General features: G+C 68.6%; 1 protein-coding gene across 6 annotated transcripts in view; it reads right to left on the reverse strand.

Moving 5' to 3' along the window:
* Nucleotides 1-950: 950 nt before the first annotated feature.
* Nucleotides 951-19,477, reverse strand: part of LOC141976241 (myosin-14-like) — a 50,036-nt gene continuing 31,509 nt past the window's right edge. For 5 of the 6 annotated variants that reach the window (XM_074937100.1, XM_074937106.1, XM_074937104.1 and 2 more), the window contains 20 exons: nucleotides 18,953-19,159; nucleotides 18,168-18,305; nucleotides 16,587-16,710; nucleotides 16,203-16,374; nucleotides 15,641-15,853; nucleotides 14,180-14,324; nucleotides 13,658-13,864; nucleotides 12,773-12,877; nucleotides 12,164-12,316; nucleotides 10,653-10,901; nucleotides 10,089-10,301; nucleotides 8,864-9,076; nucleotides 8,614-8,775; nucleotides 8,070-8,198; nucleotides 7,571-7,659; nucleotides 7,060-7,183; nucleotides 5,469-5,677; nucleotides 5,024-5,132; nucleotides 3,844-4,016; nucleotides 952-1,305 (listed from right to left, as the gene is read on the reverse strand). In XM_074937100.1, the coding sequence (XP_074793201.1) occupies nucleotides 1,155-1,305; nucleotides 3,844-4,016; nucleotides 5,024-5,132; nucleotides 5,469-5,677; nucleotides 7,060-7,183; nucleotides 7,571-7,659; nucleotides 8,070-8,198; nucleotides 8,614-8,775; nucleotides 8,864-9,076; nucleotides 10,089-10,301; nucleotides 10,653-10,901; nucleotides 12,164-12,316; nucleotides 12,773-12,877; nucleotides 13,658-13,864; nucleotides 14,180-14,324; nucleotides 15,641-15,853; nucleotides 16,203-16,374; nucleotides 16,587-16,710; nucleotides 18,168-18,305; nucleotides 18,953-19,159 (3,285 nt within the window). In that variant the 3' untranslated portion in view covers nucleotides 952-1,154. Of the gene's footprint in view, nucleotides 1,306-3,843; nucleotides 4,017-5,023; nucleotides 5,133-5,468; nucleotides 5,678-7,059; nucleotides 7,184-7,570; nucleotides 7,660-8,069; nucleotides 8,199-8,613; nucleotides 8,776-8,863; nucleotides 9,077-10,088; nucleotides 10,302-10,652; nucleotides 10,902-12,163; nucleotides 12,317-12,772; nucleotides 12,878-13,657; nucleotides 13,865-14,179; nucleotides 14,325-15,640; nucleotides 15,854-16,202; nucleotides 16,375-16,586; nucleotides 16,711-18,167; nucleotides 18,306-18,952; nucleotides 19,160-19,477 lie in introns of all 6 variants that reach the window. The other variant, XM_074937103.1, reaches the window with a different exon arrangement.

Raw genomic sequence — 19,477 nt, forward strand, 5'->3', positions numbered from 1 at the left:
AAGGGTAGATGGGCCCGGGGTGGCTCCGGAGGGTGGGGGAGGTGGGATACCGGGGTAGCTGGGCCCGGGGGTGGCGGGATACCAGGGTAGCTGGGCCCGGTGGTGGCTCCGGAGGGCGGGGGAGGCGGGATACCGGGGTAGCTGGGCCCGGGGGTGGCTCCAGAGGGCGGGGGAGGCGGGATACCGGGGTAGCTGGGCCCGGGGGTGGCTCCGGAGGGCAGGGGAGACGGGATACCGGGGTAGATGGGCCCGGGGGTGGCTCCGGAGGGCAGGGGAGACGGGATACCGGGGTAGATGGGCCCGGGGGTGGCTCTGGAGGGCAGGGAGAGGGTAGCTGGGCCCAGCGGGTAGCTCATTGGTGTAACCCCAACAGCTCTGTGCAGAGGCCTCAGCCCTGCAGAAACCCAACCCCCTGGAGGGGCAAAGTCGGGCCCCAGCTGCGGCTAAAGCCAATGAGACCCCAGGGGGCCCCTGAGGGCCAGGCCGGAGGCTGGGGCACCCCCCGGGGGGGGGGAAGCAGGACCCAGCAGCTGGGGGTGACACACATGCCATGTGAGGGGTCTCGCCGTGGGGCCTGGGACTGGCTCTGAGGGGGAGTTCGGCCCCCTGGAGCCCATTAACCCTTCAGTGCCTGATACTTCCAGGGCGTAAGGTGTGGGGGGCACCCGCGGCCAGCCCCACCCCACAGGGGAGCACAACGGGGGGAAGGGGGGAGGAATGTGCCCAGCCTGCCCCTCTAGTCCTGGGGCTGAACAGACAGGGGGCGGGGGGGTAACTGGGTCAGGGGGGTATCCCAGGCTGGGGGGAGGGTGCTGGGTCCGGGGGGGATCCCAGGTTGGGGTGCTGGGGATGGGGGCAGGGGATCCCAGTCCAGGGGGAGTGCTGGGTCGGGGGCGGGGGGAAGAGATCCCAGTAGGGGGGACCATTGCTGTGCCCCCCGGCGCAAGGACCCTGGTGTGGGGCAGGGGGGTTATTTCATAGGGGATCCAGTTAGGGCTGCAGCCGCCCCCCCAGGCCTCCCCGCTAAAGTGCTGGCTGATATGCGAGCAGACCCCAGCATGGGGGGCCGGGATGGGGCCCAAGGCGCAGTGCTGAGCCTGGCTTCGTCGCTGTGCCAGGGAGTCCCATCTACACACCCCCAGTCCCGGGGCCCCTCACGGGGCGGGGGGCTCGGCCGGGGGGGGCTGCGGTTGGTGGTCGGGGTCCGGGGTCCCTGCGTCGGGCCCGTCGGCCTCATCATCTGAGACGCCCTCCAGCCGGAAGACCTGACGCACCGTGCGGGTGGTGAACGTCAGGGGGGTACGCCTGGGGGGGAAAGAGGGGTCAGTACGGGCCATGGTCCCCCCACAGCACCTCCCGTCTGCCCCCACAGTGGGCCCCAAGTCAGCGCCCCTGCCATGGCCCCTAGGTTGCCTCCCTAGGGCCCCCAACAGCCAACACCCCTACCCTGACTTTCATGGTGCCCCCCCGCTCCCACAGCACCCCCACAGCAAACGCCCCATGCCCATCAACCTATGGGACCCCCCACAGCCAACACCCCACCTGACCCACATGGCACCCCCCTGCTCCCACAACCGAGGCCCTGACCCTCTATCAGCCCATAGGGGCCCCCCACAGCCAGCACCCCAGGTTCAACCATGCCTCCCTAGTCCCACAGGATCCCCCCTGTCACCCTCTGGGTCCCCCCACAGAGAGCACCCCCACCTTGCTCCCCACGGTGCCCCCAGTACCCCCCACAACCAGCAGCACCCTTCCTGAAGACCCCGCAACCAATACCCACACCCCCCCAGCACCTCGGCCCCTTGCCGGAAGAGGCTGGAAATGACACACTCCACCCCACACGCCCCCCGGCAGCCCCCCACCCAGAGCTCAGTGCAGCAGCAACGTCACGCAGCAGAGCCTCGGGATGCGGGACACGAGCGACCCCCGACGCCAGTAACTGCCCCCCACCGGCCCGGAGCCAGCGCCTGGGACTGCACGGCGGGTGGGGGAGGGGAAGAGAAGTGGGGGGAGGGGGGACTTCCTGAGCTCAGAGGGGTGGGCCGAGGGGGAGCTCGGACCCGGGAACCCCATGTGGGGGCAGAAGGAGCTCGAGGGGGGGGCCGCTGGTCGGGGGAGGAGAGTTTGGACGGGGGGGACTCCAGGAGGGGGCAGAGGGAGCTCGGAGGGGGATCCCCGTCCCAGTCGATGGCTCAGCCCCTCCCCCCCCCACACACACCCACAAGCAGCCCCCCCACCCCCCCCGGCCGGGAGCGGGCACTGCCACACAGCACACAGGGCTGGCAAGTCGGGGGGCAGCAGGAGCTGGGGGGTCACGTACTTGCGCTGGAGACGCTCCAACTTGCTGGGGGGTCGGAAGAGAGAGAAGGAAACAGGAGAGACGGAGAAAGTGAGAGAGAGAGAGAGAGAGAGAGAAAGAGACAGAGACCGCCCCAGCCACGGAGAGATGGGGGCTAGTGGACACAGCAGGCGGGGTGGGCTGGGAGCCCGGACTCCTGGGTTCTCTTCATACTCTTCTGCAGGTCCCACGCCCATCTCCGTGCCTCAGTTTCCCCTCCTGTGCTGAACTATTGCGCTGCGCATAGATGCCTTTCACCTGAGCCCAGGTGGCGCTGCCTAGCTAACACCCTTCTCCAGCATCAGCTGGCCCCAAGCAGCACACGCCCACCCCCACCGCCCCATCCCCAAGAGCCAGACCGACCCCCATCCCTAGGGGGGGATGTCTGGGGCACGGCGGGAAGAGCTCTGGGGTCAGACGTGTGGGGCAGGACTCATCTGTGGGGAAGGAATTAGATGGGTGCCCAGCGGCCATGTGGGGAGAGCCAGGTTCGATCCCCCCCCACCAGCCCCGCGGGGGGAGCCGGGTTCAAGCCCCCCTGCCAGCCCCACGGGGGGAGCCGGGTTCCAACCCCCTCTGTAGGACCCAGGCCCCCTAGAGCAGCTGGGTTCAAACTCCCTCCCCCCCGGCCCTGGAGAGCTCGTCCTCCAGTTCATTGCAACCTCCAGGTGCCCCTTGCCCCTTGTGATGAAGTGGGACCGTTCTTAATGTTTCCTCTGAATAGTGTGGGGGTGCCTCAGTTTCCCCTATGCAGTTCTTAAGTATCTAGGTGGTGGGATAAGGGTGTATGATCGTTGCAGAGCCCTAGAGGGCAGGTGTGTGCAGGGGTCTGGACACAGAGAATGGCCGACACCCTGTTTCCTGGCACCTGATGGCCTGGGCCCTTCCCCCCTACGAGGTGAGAGCTGAAGGGTTGGAGAACAAAGGAATCAGGTGCCCTCCTGGCCCGGGAAAGGGACAAAAACCCAGAGGAGGAGGGGCTGGAGGGAGTTTCAGTTGGGGGCTGGCTGGGACATGGCGTGAAGGGCAGACGTGGTTGTCTGGCTCACTGCCCCCCAAAATGGACCCAGCTGAGGGGTCCGGTTCTCTGCACCTACAAGCTCTGTTTTAGACCATGTTCCTGTCGTCGAATAAACCTTCGTTTTACTGGCCGGCTGAGAGTCACGTCTGACTGCGGAGTCGGGGGGCAGGACCCTCTGGCTTCCCCAGGACCCCGCCTGGGCGGACTCGCTGGGGGAAGCGCACGGAGGGGCAGAGGAGGCTGAATGCTCCGAGGTCAGACCCAGGAAGGTGGAAGCTGTGTGAGCTGTGTGTCCTGCAGACAGGCTGCTCCCAGAGAGGAGACTTCCCCAGAGTCCTGCCTGGCTTCATGGGGAGCAGGTCCAGAGCATCGCCCGGGGACTCCGTGACACCCCCCCACCCCAGTTTCCCCAGCTGCAACCTGGTGCCCCCTGCCCCCCCCAGGACCCTCTGCCCCCCCCCCATGCTCAGCGCCCCCCGCTCACCGGAGCCGATTGCGCAGCGCGGTGACCTCGCGGTTCATGGACTCGGCCGACTCGGTGACGTCGTCCAGCTCCCGCTGCAGGCGGCGCCGGCCGGAGTTCGCCCGCGACGCCTCCTCCTCCGCCTCCTCCAGCTGCCGCTTCAGCTGCTTCAGGCGGATGTGGCCCTTCTCCACCTGCCGGCACGGAGCGGGTGGCTCGGCACGGAGCGGGCGGGGGCGGGAGGCTCGGTGAGGGCGGCGGGGGCGGGAGCTGGCGGCTTGGCTCGGAGCTGGCGGGGGCGGGAGCGGGCGGCTCGGCAGGGGCAGGCAGCTCGGCTCGGCGGGGGCGGGGCGGGAGCGGGCTGCTCGGGCCCGCCTGCCGTAGGGGGTCGGTGGGGGGCTCCAGGCCGCAGGGAGTCCGGGGTGCTGGGCCACACATGCCGGCGTAGGGAGGTTTGGCAGGGGGCCGGCGGGGGGGTGCGTTGTGCTGTGAGGGGCCGAGCAGGGCACGGCAGGGGGCTGACAGGGGGCGCCATGGGGCAGGGCAGGGGGTCAGTGGCGGGTGCTGTGCTGCGAGGGAGGGGGAGTGCCATGGCACAAAGGGCTGAGCAGGCCATGGGGCAGGGGGTGCTGTGGGGCAGGGTAGAGGGCTGGCAGGGGGCGCTACGGAGCAGGGCAGGGCGGGGGGGGGGACGCAAAGGGCAGGGGGCTGGGGGGGACGCGTGGGCTGGGGCAGGGGGCCGGGGGATGCCAGGGGGCGGGGCAGGGGGCAGGGCAGGGGGCCGGGAGGGGCCAGGGGGCAGGGCAGGGGGCTGGGGGGGTTGCCAGGGGGCGGGGCAGGGGGGGACGCATGGGGGGGAGGGGCAGGGGGCCGGGGGGCGCCAGGGGGCGGGGCAAGGGGCCGGAGGCGGACGCGTGGGGCGGGGCGGGCGCCGAGGGGGGCGCCAGGGGGCAGGGCAGGGCAGGGCAGGGCGGGGGGGGACGAAGAGGGCAGGGCAGGGCAGGGGGCTGGGGGGGACGCGTGGGTTGGGGCAGGGGGCCAGGGGGCAGGGCGGGGCAGGGAGCTGGGGGGGTTGCCAGGGGGCGGGGCCGGGGGGACACATGGGGGGGAGGGGCCGGGGGGACGCATGGGGGGGAGGCAAGGGGCCGGAGGCGGACGCGTGGGGCGGGGCGGGGCAGGGCGCCGAGGGGCAGGCCCGTACCTGGTCCTTGAACTGGTCGGCGCTCCGGCGCTCCTCCTCCACCTGCAGCACCACCTCCTTCAGCCGCTTCTCCGCCCGGCGCACCAGCTTCCCCGACAGGATCCGCTCCCTGAGCCGGGGGGCAGGCCGGGGGTCAGCACCCAGCTCACGGGGGGTGCACCACACCCAGAATCCCCCGGGGCAGCCACCTCCCTTCTCTGACCCCCAGTGGGTTCTGGGTAGACAAACGCCAGGCCCCCCGCCCAGCCCTGGCCATGGCTCTTGCCCCGGGGCATGCTGGGTAGTCTGGCCCCCTGGTCCCACAGCAGTGGGCTGTACCCCAGGGGATACAGCCCCAGGGCATGCTGGGTAGCTGGTTCCCAGGCTCTGCCCCTCCACCCCCACCCTGCTGTCCAGCCCCAGGGCACGCTGGGTAACCCCCCCGGGGGCCTGGCCCCAGGGTCACCTGGACTCCTGCTCCAGCTGCTCCTCCAGCTGGGCCACCTTGGCCTCCAGGGTGGCGATGGTCAGCTTGTGCTTGGCCTTGACGGAGGAGTCCAGCTCGCCCAGCTTGGCCCGCAGCTCCTTGTTCTGCCGCTCCATCTGCTGCCGGGCGTTCTCCGCCTTCTGCGAGAAGCTACGCTCGGCCCCCAGCTCCGTCGTCAGCGTCTCCACCTGCGGGGGGGCGGGGGCGGGTCACAGGGCGCCTGGGACCCCCTGCCCCAGCGGGCGCGTCCCCTGGCAGTCAGTGCTGGCCCCGAAGCCCTAGGGTGGCACAAGGGGGCGCTGGGCTGCAGGGGCCTGGGCGGGGGCTCAGCGGGGGGCGCTGGGCTGTGGGGAGCGGGGGAGCTGGGTGGAGGCTCCACGGGGGGTGCTGGGCTGCGGGGGGGTGCTGGGCTGTGGAGAGCGGGGCGGGGGCTCCGTGGGGGGCGCTGGGCTGCGGGGAGCGGGGTGGGGACTCCACGGGGGGCGCTGGGCTGTGGGGCAGGAGCTCAGCGGGGGGCACTGGGCTGTGGGGGGCGGGGGAGCGGGGTGAAGACTCCGCAGGGGGTGCTGGGCTGCGGGGGGGTGCTGGGCTGTGGAGAGCGGGGCGGGGGCTCCGTGGGGGGCGCTGGGCTGCGGGGAGCGGGGTGGGGACTCCACGGGGGGCGCTGGGCTGTGGGGCAGGAGCTCAGCGGGGGGCACTGGGCTGTGGGGAGCGGGGCAGGGGCTAGGCGGGGGGCACTGGGCTGTGGGGGGCGGGGGAGCGGGGTGGAGGCTCCGCGGGGGGCGCTGGGCTGTGGAGAGCGGGGGAGTGGGGCGGGGGCTGCGTGGGGGGCGCTGGGCTGCGGGGAGCGGGGTGGGGACTCCACGGGGGGCGCTGGGCTGCGGGGGGCAGGATGGGGGCTCAGCAGGGGGCACTGGGCTGCGGGGGGCAGGGCGGGGGCTCCGTGGGGGGTGCTGGGCTGTGGGGAGCAGGATAGGGGCTCCGCGGGGGGCGCTGGGCTGCGGGGAGCAGGATAGGGGCTCCGCGGGGGGCGCTGGGCTGCGGGGAGCGGGATAGGGGCTCCGCGGGGGGCGCTGGGCTGCGGGGAGCAGGATAGGGGCTCCGCGGGGTCGCTGGGCTGCGGGGAGCGGGGTGGGGACTCCACAGGGGGCGCTGGGCTGCGGGGGGCAGGATGGGGGCTCAGCAGGGGGCACTGGGCTGCGGGGAGCAGGATAGGGGCTCCGTGGGGTCGCTGTGCTGCGGGGAGCGGGATAGGGGCTCCGCGGGGTCGCTGGGCTGCGGGGAGCGGGATAGGGGCTCCACGGGGTCGCTGGGCTGCGGGGAGCGGGATAGGGGCTCCACGGGGTCGCTGGGCTGCAGGGAGCGGGATAGGGGCTCCGCGGGGTCGCTGGGCTGCGGGGAGCGGGATAGGGGCTCCGCGGGGTCGCTGGGCTGCAGGGAGCGGGATAGGGGCTCCGCGGGGTCGCTGGGCTGCGGGGAGCGGGATAGGGGCTCCGCAGGGGGCGCTGGGCTGCAGGGGGCAGGGCGGGGGCTCCGCGGGGTCGCTGCGGGGTTCTCGACACCCCCCCACCTGCAGGCTCAGCTTGCGGTAACGGTCGTTCAGCAGCTCCCCGTTGCTCTGCTCCTCGTCCAGCTCCTCCTCCAGCTGCCCGATCCGGGCCTCCAGGTGCCGCTTCTCGTCCAGCAGCGCCGACCTGCGGGGAGGGGGGGCTGGGCTGAGGGGGGCTGGGGGCAGGGGCGGCTCTGGGCGAGCAGCTCCTGCTCCGGGCCCAGGATACGGGTGCTCGCAAGGGGGCACGGGTGGGGAATGGGGCAGTGGGTGGGGCAAGTGAAAGGATGGGGTGGGGCTTGGACATGGCATACATGGGGGCACGGCTGGGGCAGGGAGTGGGGCAGGCATGGGGCAGGGACAGGGGGCGGGGCCCATGGCAGCTGGGGGTGGAGCTCACAGCAAGCCAGAGGCAGGGGAGGGAAGGGGCGGGGCCCGCCACGGGCAGGGGGGCGGGCTTTAGGCAGCGGGCAGGGCCCAGGGCACTCCTCATCAGCAGGGGCGGAGCCAAGGCAGTGGGCGGGGCACTCACTTGCCGCTCACGCCATTGGCCAGCTCGTCGGCCAGGTCGTCGCGCTCCTGCTGCGCCTGCCGCTTGGCTCGCTCCGCTGCCGCCAGCTCCTGGAACCGGTGGGGGAGGGTCAGAGGCGGCGGGGTCCGGGCTGGGCTCGTCGGGCGTTGACCCCCCCCACAGCGCGTACCCGCCCCCACCACAATGGCTCCACCCCTCACCTCGCGTCGCTGCAGTAGCCCCGCCCCAATTGAGATAGCCCCACCCCCTCACCTCCAGCCCCAAGTGAAACCACCCCACTCCCTCTCCTCCTGCAGCTGCAGTAGCTCCGCCCGCAAATGGAAGAGCCCCACCCCCTCTCCTCCTGCAGCCGCAGTAGCTCCGCCCCCAAATGGAAGAGCCCCACCCCCTCTCCTCCTGCAGCTGAAGTAGCTCCGCCCCCAAATGGAAGAGCCCCACCCCCTCTCCTCCTGCAGCTGAAGTAGCTCCGCCCCCAAATGGAAGAGCCCCACCCCCTCACCTCCTGCAGCTGAAGTAGCTCCGCCTCCAAGTTTTTCAGCTTCTTCTCGTTCTCCCTGGACTGTTGGAAGATCTCCTCGCGGGACGTGCGGGACTCCTCCACCTCCCGCCACAGCTCCTTCATGTGGGCCTGCGGGGGATGGGTTGAGAGCAAGCAAGAGACTCCCCCCCCGGATGTCGGGGTCCTGTAATGCAGGGTAATCCCGGCTCCTGGGCGCCCGGATACCAGGGTCCCATAACACAGGGTAAGCCCCACTCCTGGGGCACCCGGTTGCTGGGGTCCCATAGTGCAGGATAAGTTCCACTTCTGGGGCACCTGGACACCGGGGTTCCATGACACAGGGTAAGGTCCACCCCCAGGGCGCCCGGACACCAGGGTCCCGTAACACAGGAGGAGGAAGAAAAACAGGGTACTCCAGCTCCCAACACGCACTGCTCCCCTTGTGGCTTCCCCTGTGGCACAGTTGGGCGCCCGAGGCCCCTCCCACAGCCCCCCAGGCCCCTCCCCCAGCCCCCTCCCCCTGGCCCCAAGCCACACCCCCCACCTGCAGTTTGCGGAGCTGCTTGACGGCCTCTTCACGCCCCTTGTTGGCGGCGTCGATCTGCCCCAGCACCTCCTGCAGGTCCAGCTCCAGCTTCTTCCGCGCCGCCACCACCTGGGCCCGCTGCTTCCGCTCGCCATCCAGCTCCTGCTCCAGGTCCCGCACCTGGGGGAGGGGGTCAAGGGTCAGCCACGGCCAACGCCCGCCGTACCCCCGCCTCCCCCCGCCAACCTGCCGGCCCCGGCACCCCCACCTGCTTGGAGAGCAGCTTCTTCTTCTCGTCGTTGGTGTCGTCGCGACTCTGCAGGTCTCGCTCGTGCTGCGCCTTCATGGCCTGCAGGGTCACCTCCAGCCGCAGCTTCCCGTCCTCCGTGGCCTGCAGCTCGTCCTCCAGCTCCTCCAGCTGCGCCCGCATCTCCTGCACCTGCTGCTCCAGCGCCCGCTTCGACCGCTCCAGCTCGTGGACCTGCAGGAGGGCACGGACCAGGGTTCCCAGCGTGCACCGCACCACCATCCCCACTGCACCGCGCCAGGGCCCCAGGCATGCACCGTGCCACCATCCCCACTGCACCGCACCACCATCCCCGCTGCACCACACCAGGGCCCCCAGCATGCACCACGCCACCATCCCCGCTGCACCACGCCACCATCCCCACTGCACCACGCCAGGGCCCCCGCCATGCACCGCACCACCATCCCCGCTGCAACACACCAGGGCCCCCAGCATGCACCGCACCACCATCCCCGCTGCACCACGCCACCATCCCCACTGCACCACGCCAGGGCCCCCGCCATGCACCACGCCACCATCCCCGCTGCACCGCGCCACCATCCCCGCTGCACCATGCCAGGGCCCCCGGCATGCACCGCGCCACCATCCCCGGTGCACCGTGCCATCCCCACTGCATCACGCCAGGGCCCCCAGCATGCACCACGCCACCATCCCCACTGCACCGCGCCAGGGCCCCTGGCTCCCAGCATGTATCGTACCACCATCCCCACTGCACCACGCCAAGGCCCCAGGCTCCCAGCATGTATGGCACCACCATCCCCACCGCACCGTGCCAGAGCCCCCGCCATGCACCGCACCACCATCCCCACTGCACCGCGCCAGGGCCCCAGGCTCCCAGCATGTATGGCATCACCATCCCCACTGCACCGTGCCAGAGCCCCCGGCATGCACCGCGCCACCATCCCCACTGCACCACGCCATCCCCACTGCACCACGCCAGGGCCCCCAGCATGCACCGCGCCACCATCCCCACTGCACCGCACCTCGGACCCCGGCTTCCAGCATGTATTGCGCCACCATCCCCACTGCACCACTCCAGGGCCCTCCCGGACACATACCGCTGTGTTATACCCCACGCCCCTCCCAGAGCTGGGGAGAGGACCCAGGACTCCTGACTCCCAGCCCAGGCCCCCCTCCCCACGCCGAGGTAGAGGCGGAACCCAGGCGTCCGGATGGGGCTCCTTACATTCTTGCCGACGTCGTCCTTGGAGCTGACCAGGTCATCCAGCTCGGCCCGGAGCTGCTTGTTCTGCCGGTCCAGCTCCTCCCGCAGCTCCAGCGCCTCCTCCAGGGCCCGGCTCAGCGACAGCACCTTGGTCTCCTTCTCCCGGGCCTCGGCCTCGGCCCGGTCCCGCTCCTCCGCATGGCGCGACGACACCAGCTTCTCCTCCGCCAGCATCTGCCGGGGGGCCAGAGCGTCGTGGGGGGGCCTGGGCAGGCTGGGGGTGGGGAAGGGGGCCCTGGCCAGGCTGGGGGGCCGGAGTGTGGGGAGCAGGGTTGGGGAGGATCAGTAGCAGTGGAGGGTTTGTGGGTGGGGTTGGGGGCAGCGTGGGAGGAGAATGGGGGAGGTAGGCAGTGGGGGAAGCAGGGCTGGGGAGTATGGGGGAGGGGAGCAGTGGCAGGTGGGGACAACGGGGGGGGTCAGGAGCAGCGGGGGGGTCAGCAGTGAGGAGCAGTGGGGGTGGGAGCAGTGGGGGGTGGGGCAGTGAGGAACAGTGGGGGGAGCAGGGGTGGGGAGCGGCGCCCTCACCTGGTCGAACTTCTTCTGCCGGCGCTCCAGGTTGGCCACAGCCTGGCGCTGCTGGCCCAGCTCCAGGCTGGCATCGTCCAGCTCCTGCTGCAGCCGCGCCCGGCTCTTCTCCAGCTTGTCGGCAGCCTGCGCCTTCTCCTCCCAGCGCTGCCCCAGCAGCTCCAGCTCCCGGGCCGCCCGCCGCCGGGCCTCCTCCAGGGCCTCCGCCGTGCCCGCGTCCTCCTCCAGCTTCCGCCGGGCCTCCGCCACCTGCCGGCAGCAGGGTCAGCCGGGGCATGGGGCCTCCCACCCTGGAGACGGCCGGCCCCACACGCCCCCGGAAACCCCCATCCCGGAGCCGGCCGGTCCGAGGACATGCATCCCACCCCAGGCAGCAAATGGTCTCGCCCTTGGGAGATGCTGGGATGCCAGCAGGGATGGAACAAAGAGGGGGCTGGGGCAGGAAACACTGCACCCGCCGTGCCAAGCACAGTGCACCAGTGCTTTGCAACCAATGCATTCCCTTCACGGCATCCCCACTCTGCATCCCTCCCATTGCACCCTACGCACTGCACCCCCCTGCACTGCAACCACTAAACCAGTGCTTGGTGCCCACTGCATCCCCCCACACGGCACCCGCTGCACCTTTCACACTGCGCTCACTGCACCAGTGCTTGGCACCCACTATGTCCCCATGCTGCACTCACTGTGCCTCCACGCTGCACCAACCACTGTGCCAGTGCCTGGCACCCACTGCACCCCCTTCACTGTATCCCCACACTGCACCCACTGCACCCCCCCGCACTGCAACCATTGCACCAGCACTTGGTGCCCACCTCATCCCCTGCACTGCTTCCCCTGCACCAGTGCTGGGCACCCACTGCGTCCCACATTGCGCCCACTGCACCTCCACCCTGCACCAACAACTGTGCCAGTGCCTGGCACTCACTGCATCCCTTCATTGCATCCCCACACTGCACCCGCTACTCCCCACCCACTGCATCCTGCATACTGCATCCTGCCACACTGCATCCACTGCACCCCCTTCACTGCAACCACTGCACCAGCACCTGGTGCTCACCTCATCCCTTGCATTGCACCTAATGCACCAGTGGTTGGTGCCCATTGCATCCTGCCACACTGCATTCACCATACTGTGCCCACTGCACCCCTCACATGGCACCCACGGTACCCTTCACACTACATCCCCCACACTGCACCCACTACACCAGTGCTTGGCATCACCTGCATCCCCTGCACTGCAGTCTCACACACTGTATCCCCCACAACACATCCACTGTATCCCTCACTCTGCATCCCCCACACTGCACACACTGCCATCATCTGGCACCCACTGCATCCCTACACTGCACCCATGGCACCCCTCACATAGCACCCACTGTGCCCCTTGCACTGCACTCACTGCACCAGCGCTTGGCACCCACTGCATCCCCTGCACCCTCCCACTGCACCCACACAGTTAGCCGGCACCGTGCTTGCTGCACCCCCCTGCGGCACCGGGCCAGGCTCACCTGCTGCTGCAGGCCCTGGATCTGGCGGCTCAGGTTCCCCTTCACAGCCTCCTCCTCCTCCAGCTGCTCCAGCATGGCGCCCTTCTCCTCCTCCAGCTGCCGCACCCGTGAGCTCAGCGCCAGCTTCTGCCGCGTCTCCTCCTGCAGCAGCTCCTGTGCGGGGGGCCATCCCGGGTCAGAGATCCTGCTGCAGGCCCCTCCCCCCCGACTCCGGGTCAGAGACCCCACCACAGGCCCCTCCCCCCTCTGACCCTGGGTCAGAGACCCCACCGCAGCCCGACCCTGACCATAGGGCAGAGACCCCACCCAGAGCAGAGACCCCCGCCACAGTCCCCTGCCAGACCCCCAGGCCCAGGGGAAGAGCCGCCCTGTGCCTACCAGACACCACCCTCCCCACACTGCCCAGGCCCTGCTTCCCTGGCCCCACCCCACCTAGCTCCCCTCACCCAGGCCCCATTCCCAGCCCCCTCTTCAGATACTCTGCTCCACCCCTCCCCCCCACCTCTGCAGTAACCCCATGCTGCCCAGAGCCCGTCCCCCCACCCCAAACCACTGCCCCCAACCCGGTACCTGCTGGGCTCAGCCCCGTACCCCCCAGGGGGGCCCTACCTGGGCGTCCTGCAGGTGGGACTCCGTGCTGGCCAGCTCCTTGGTGAGCTTGATCGTCTTCGACTCCGTGGTGCCCAGGGCCCCCGAGACGCTGTCCAGCTCACTCTGCCCGGGGGAGACGGGGGCAGGGGGGCTCAGCAACCCTGCTCCATGGCCCCCGTCATCCCACAGGGGTGATCCAGGGGGGCAGGGAGGGGGCAGGATACCAGGGTAGATGGGCCAGTGGGTGGGATGGAGAGGGCGGGTTACCAGCGTAGATGGGCGTGGGGGGGGGGTGATCCAGGGGTCAGGGAGGGGACAGGATACTAGGGTATATGGACCCATGGGGCAGGATCCTGGGGTAGATGGCCCCAGGGAGGTGATGGAGGGGGCAGGATACCGGGGTAGATGGGCCCAGGGGAGCAGGGAGGCGGCAGGATACCAGGGTAGATGGGCATGTGGGGGTGATCCAGGGGGCATGGAAGGGTCAGGATACTGAGGTAGATGGGCCCATGGGGTGATGGAGGGGGCAGGATACAGGGGTATATGTAACCAGGGGGCAGGGAGGGGGCAGGACACTGGGGTAGATGGGCCCGTGGGAGGGATGGAGGGGGTGGGACACCAGGGTAGATGGGCGTGGGGGGGTGATCCGGGGGCAGGATACTGGGGTAGATGGAGTGGGCGGGATCCATGGGTCTGATCCAGGAGGCAGGAAGGGGGTGGGATACTGGGATAGATGGGCCTGGGGAGTGATGGAGGGGGCAGGATACCAGGGTAGATGGAGTGGGCAGGATCCGTGGATCTGACGCAGGGGGCGGGATACTGGGGTAGATGGGCCTGGGGGACTGGGGGTGATGGAGGGGGCGGGATCCATGGGTCTGATTCAGGGGTCTGTGGGGGTCTCACCTGCAGCTTGCCCACGCGGTCGGCAAGCTCGGCCTTGGCTCGCTCGGCCTCGCTGGCCCGGATCTGCAGCTCCTGCACCTGCCCCTCCAGCTTCTTGCGGCGCTGCTCCGAGTCCAGCCGGGCGGCCTGCAGCCCCTTCACCTCCTGCGCCAGCTCCGCCTTCTCCCCCTCCAGCGCCTGCTTCGCCTTCTCCAGGGTGCCTTTCACCTGGGGGGGCCGAGAACCACCTCACACAGAGCTAACACCCCACAGCAGAGCCTGAGAGAACCCAGGAGTCCGGGCTGCCAGCCCCTGCCCCCCTGCTCCCATCACTAGCCCCCACTCCCCTTCCGGAGCTGGGGAGAGAACCCAGGAGTCCTGGGTCCCAGCCTCTGCCCAAGCTAACCCCACTGAGCTCTCCCCAGGCAGCGCTGCGGGGAGATGGATGGGGGGAAGGCTGGGGGAGCCCAGCACGACGGAGATCCGGGCACAGGAGAGTAGGGGGGCTGATGCAGGGGGGACCCTTCCCCTCCCGGCCCGTACCCGGCGGGACTGCTCCAGCTGCTCAGACAGCTCCTCCAGGGCGTGGGTGTGTCGCTGACGCATCTCCAGCACCTGCGCCTCGTGTACCTTCACCTCGTCCTCCATCCCCTTCTTCAGCTCGGCCACCTCCTGCTCCCGCTTCGACCTGCGGGGGGCAGCAGTGAGCCACGGGCCGGGGGGATGGGGCCCGAGGGGCAGGGGGCGCGCAGGGCTACTTCTCCAGGGACCCCTCGCCCTGTGCTGAGACGTGGGGAGGGCTGGGTGCCCGGGGACTTTGCCGGCTCAGGGTGGGTGCACGGGGATGCGGCTGGCTCTGGGGGGAGGTGGTCGGGTGCGTGGGGACATGGCCAGCTCCCGGGCGAAGCGGACTAGGTGTGTGGGGATGGGGCTGGCTCTGGGGTGAGGTGGGCCAGCCCCGGGGACGCAGCCAGATATAGGGGGGAGTCAGGCCGGGGCGCAGCCAGCCCCAGGGGTAGACAGGCCAGGCACACAGGGAAGTGGCTGGCTCTGGGGGGAGGGAGGAGGGCTCCGGGGAAGGTGCACACTAGCCCCAGAGGTAGGCAGACTAAGCCCGGGGATGCAGGGGTGACTCTGAGGAAGGTGCACGGGGATGTGGCTGGCTCTGGGGGGAGGCGAGCCAGGTCCAGGGACGCGGGCAGCTCCGGGGAGGGTGCGCGGGGATGCGGCTGGCTCTGGGGAAGGTGCGCGGGGATGCGGCTGGCTCTGGGGGGAGGCGTGCCAGGCCCGGGGACGCGGGCGGCTCCGGGGAGGGTGCGCGAGGATACGGCTGGCTCTGGGGAAGGTGCGCGGGGATGTGGCTGGCTCTGTGGGGAGGCGAGCCAGGCTCGGGGACGCAGGTGACTCTGGGGAAGGTGTGTGGGGATGCGGCTGGCTCTGGGGGGGGAGGCGAGCCAGGCCCGGGGACGTGGGCAGCTCCGGGGAGGGTGCGTGGGGATGCGGATGGCTCTGGGGGGAGGCGAGCCAGGCCCAGGGACGCAGGCAGCTCTGGGGAGGGTGCGTGGGGATGCGGATGGCTCTGGGGGGAGGCGAGCCAGGCCCAGGGACGCAGGCAGCTCTGGGGAGGGTGCGGGGGGATGTGGCTGGCTCTGGGGGGAGGCGAGCCAGGCCCAGGGATGTGGGCAGCTCCGGGGAGGGTGCGCGGGGATGCGGCTGGCTTGGGGGGAGGCGAGCCAGACCCAGGGATGCGGGCGGCTCTGGGGAGGGTGTGCGGGGATACGGCTGGCTCTGGGGAAGGTGGGCAGGGAAGTGGCTGGCTCTGGGGAGAGGCGAGCCAGGCTCGGGGATGCAGGTGACTCTGGGGAGGGTGCGCGGGGATGCGGCTGGCTCTGGGGGGAGGCGAGCCAGGCTCGGGGACGTGGGTAGCTCCGGAGAGGGTGTGCATGGATGCGGCTGGCTCTGGGGGGAGGCGAGCCAGGCCCGGGGACGCGGACGGCACTGCACCGTAGCTCCTGCTGGGTGGCGGTGGAGTCCAGCGTATCCTCCAGCTCGGTTTTCAGGGCCTCCAGCTCTTCGCCCAGGTCCCGCCGTTGCTTCTCTGCCTTGGCCCGAGCCGCCCGCTCCGTCTCCATGTCCTCCTGTAGCTCTGTCAGGTGGGCCTGCAGCTCCCGCAGGGCCTTGAGCGCCTGGTTCTTCTGGGCCGCCTCCTCCTCCAGCCTGCGGGGCAGAGAGCGGGTCAGCGCCGCGGGGGGAGGGGGGAGAGCGGGTCAGCGCCATGGGGGGGGGCAGCCAGTGAGCAATTCCCATCCCTAACCCAGGGGTGGGGCCCCCAGCAGTGGTCGGTGGCTATAGGGGTGGTAGGGGGATCCCGGTGGGGAGGGCAGGGCGGGAGGGAGTATCCCAGTGGTGGGGGCAGGGCGGGGGTCCCTGACCACAGGAGGATGGAGCAGGGATCCTAGGGGAGGAGGCCGGGGGGCCCCAGGCAGGAGTTGGGGGCGGATCTCTGGGGGGACCCAGCTGGGGGATGAGGAATGGGGGGGCTCTGGGTGGGGTTCCAGGGGGGCACCTGGCCAGGGCGGCCTGCAGATCGGCCTCCTTGCGGGCCAGCTGGGCCCGGAGCTCCTCCAGCTGCTGCTGCAGCTCCAGCAGCTGCTCCTGCAGGTCGCTCGTCTCCCCGTCCAGCCGACGTCGCTGCTTCTCCAGCTCCTGGCGCCCCTTCTCCTCCTTCTTCAGCCGCTCTGCGGGGGCGGGGGGGTCAGCGAGGCCCCACACCGGCCCCCCCAGCTCAGCTCCGGGGAATCCCTTCCCCCACTCCCCATCCCTGCCCCCCAACACGCGGCTCAGCCCCCCCAGGGGTCAGCACCCGGCAGGGGGCTCCCACCCCCAATTCCCCATCCCCTGTGCCTCCCGGACGCTGGGGTCCCCCGGGGGCCCATCCCCCACCCCTCACCTTCCATGTCGGCGAGGACGGCCTCGTATTTGTTGCGCAGCTTGGACAGGCTCTTCACCTTCTCCTCCTCCTCCGTCATGTGCGAGGTGAACTCCGCCAGGCGCTCCTCCATCAGCTTCCGCTCCTGGGGGGCACGGGGCGGGGGTGAGGCCGGGGCGGGGACCCACCCGCTCCCACCAACCCTCCCCCCAGGACAGGAACGGGGATGGACTCCAGCTAGGGCGCGGGCGGGTTCGGGGTGACGCTTCATAGCTGGATCCGGATTCAGATCCCAATTCTTACGGAAACGCCGATTCTGACTGCCATTTAGATCACGGCACAGAGCCAGCTTCAGCTCTGGGTCACACCCCAGCTGGCAAGGTCCTGATCTGGATCACGGTTCAGATCAGCCATCCCAGATTTGGGTTCAGAGCTGGACTGCGAATCGGTTGAATGTTTGGGTTCTAATTCCGATTCGTATCCAGATTAGGGGTCAGATGCGGATTTGTAAAATCCCCATCCAGGCTTGGATTCAAAGTTGCATTCACATCTTGCACCTGCATGAGATCTGGATCCAGATTCAGATCAAACCCAGTGCCAGATCGGAATCAGAAAAGCAGATTCAGATTCAAATTCAGATACAGACCCAATTCTGGACTTTAAATCAGATTTTGGTGTGGACTATGATTCAGATTAGGATCAAAACTGTGACTAAGGATCAGATTAAGATTAAAATTCAGATTAAAATCCAGATTCAAGAGCGCACTGTGATTCAGATCAAGGTCCAGATTTAAAGTGAGATTAAAATCCAGATCTGCATTAAAATCCAGAGTACATTTGGATTCAAATTCAGATCAAGAGTCAGATTCAGTGTGAGATTAAGAGCCATATTCAGGGGACAACTAAACCAAATCCAGATTCAGAGTGAAATTAAGACATGGACTCAAATTCAGATTAAGATTCATATGTAGATTTGAATTAAAATTCAGATTTGGAGTGAGATTAAGATCCAAATTCAGATTAAGATTTAGCGTATGTTTGGATTCAAATTCAGATCCAGAGTCAAATTAATATCCAGAGTCAAAATGAGATTAAAATCCAGATCTAGAATAATACCATGACCTGGATTCAAATCTAGACTAGGATTCACATGTAAGTTTAGATTAAAATTCAGATTCAGAGATTCAGATCCAGATTAACAATTAGCATACATTTGGATTCAAATTCAGAACCAGACTCAGATCCGGATTCCAATTCAGCGAGAGATTAAGATCCAGAGTCTGAACCAGATTCAGATTCCAGTCAAGGTGTCACGAAAACCACATATCCCAATTAAGATCCGGAGTCACATCTGGATCACAACTGAGATCTCAGTTTGGGCTCAAACCACATTCCGATCAAGAGGAAGAACAGGATCCAAACTGAAACTAGGACAGACCCAGGGGCATCTCCCCCCATGCCCAAGAAGAACCCAACACTGGGGGCGGGGGCTGGCAAGGTGGCAGAGAGTCCCACAGGGAGGGGGTGCGAAGGGTGGACCGGCCAGCGGGGGCTGGACTCCCCTGCCCAGCGTGCGGGGCCCATGGCCCGGGGCCCCCTCACCTTGTGCAGCTTGGAGTTCTGGTCCTCCAGCAGCAGCAAATCCTCCTCCATCTTCTTCAGCTTGGCCTCCGTGGTCACCTTCTCCAGCTGCAGCTTCTGCCGAGCCGCCTCCTCCTCCTCCAGCTGCTCCTCCAGGTCCTGGGGGGCAGCGGGGGGTCAGGGGGCTGGTCGTCGTCAGGGCTTAGGGCATGGGCACCGGCAGGGGTCAGGGGATGACCATCGGTGGGGCTCAGGGTGTGGGCACCCGTGGAGGGTTGTGGGGTGTGGGGCTGGCTGGCAGTGGGGGCCGCCGGGGCAGCACCCTCCCAAACCAGCCCAGGGAGAGAGGTGTCAGTCCCAGAAGAGCCCCACAGGGCCCCTTCCCGATCTCGGCTCTGGGAGTGGAGCACGGCCTAGTGGTTAGAGCAGGAGGGCTGGGAGCCAGGACTCCTGGGTTCTCTCCCCAGCTCCAAGAGGGTAGTGTGTCCTAGAGGTTAGAGCAGGGGGGCTGGGAGCCAGGACTCCTGGGTTCTCTCCCCAGCTCCGAGAGGGTAGTGTGTCCTAGAGGTTAGAGCAGGGGGGCTGGGAGCCAGGACTCCTGGGTTCTCTCCCCAGCTCCGAGAGGGTAGCGTGTCCTAGAGGTTAGAGCAGGGGCTGGGAGCCAGGACTCCTGGGTTCTCTCCCGGCTCTGGGAGAGAACGTGGGATGCCAGCCAAGCCCCAGGTGGTGGCCCGGCCCCCCGCCAGCTGGGCTGTGCCCCTCAGGTCGTGGCACCGCCAGGGGTCCCCCCCCGCATCCCCTGGTACCTGCACGTGCTGCTGCATCTTCTTCTTGTCGTTGTGCAGCTGCTGGCACCGCTCCTCCTCCTCCTCCACCCGCCCCTCCAGCTCCTGCAGGATCTCCTCCAGCTCCTGCTTCTTGGTGGCCAGGCGCGCCCGCAGCTCCTCCGCCTCGGCGAACAGCTCCGTCTCCGCCTGCAGCTGCTCCGCCAGGATCGTCTTCTCCTCCGCCAGCTGCGGGGCACGGGGGGCTAGTGCGCTTGGAGCCAGGACTCCTGGGTTCCATCCTCAGCTCCCAGAGGGGAAAGTGGGGGGGGGGGCAGTGGGGCTGGAAGCCAGGACTCCTGGGTTCCATCCTCAGCTCCCAGAGGGGAGTGGGGTCTAGTGCTTAGAGCAGGGAGAAGCTCGGAGCCAGGACTCCTGGGTTCTCTCCCCGGCTCTGGGAGGGGAGTGGGGGTTAGTGGGCTGGGAGCCAGGACTCCTGGGTTCCATCCTCAGCTCCTAGAGCGGAGTGGGGGCTAGTGGTTAGAACAGGGGGGACTGGCAGCCAGG

Source organism: Natator depressus, chromosome 23, assembly GCF_965152275.1.
Source record: "Natator depressus isolate rNatDep1 chromosome 23, rNatDep2.hap1, whole genome shotgun sequence".
Taxonomy (NCBI): Eukaryota; Metazoa; Chordata; order Testudines; family Cheloniidae; genus Natator; species Natator depressus.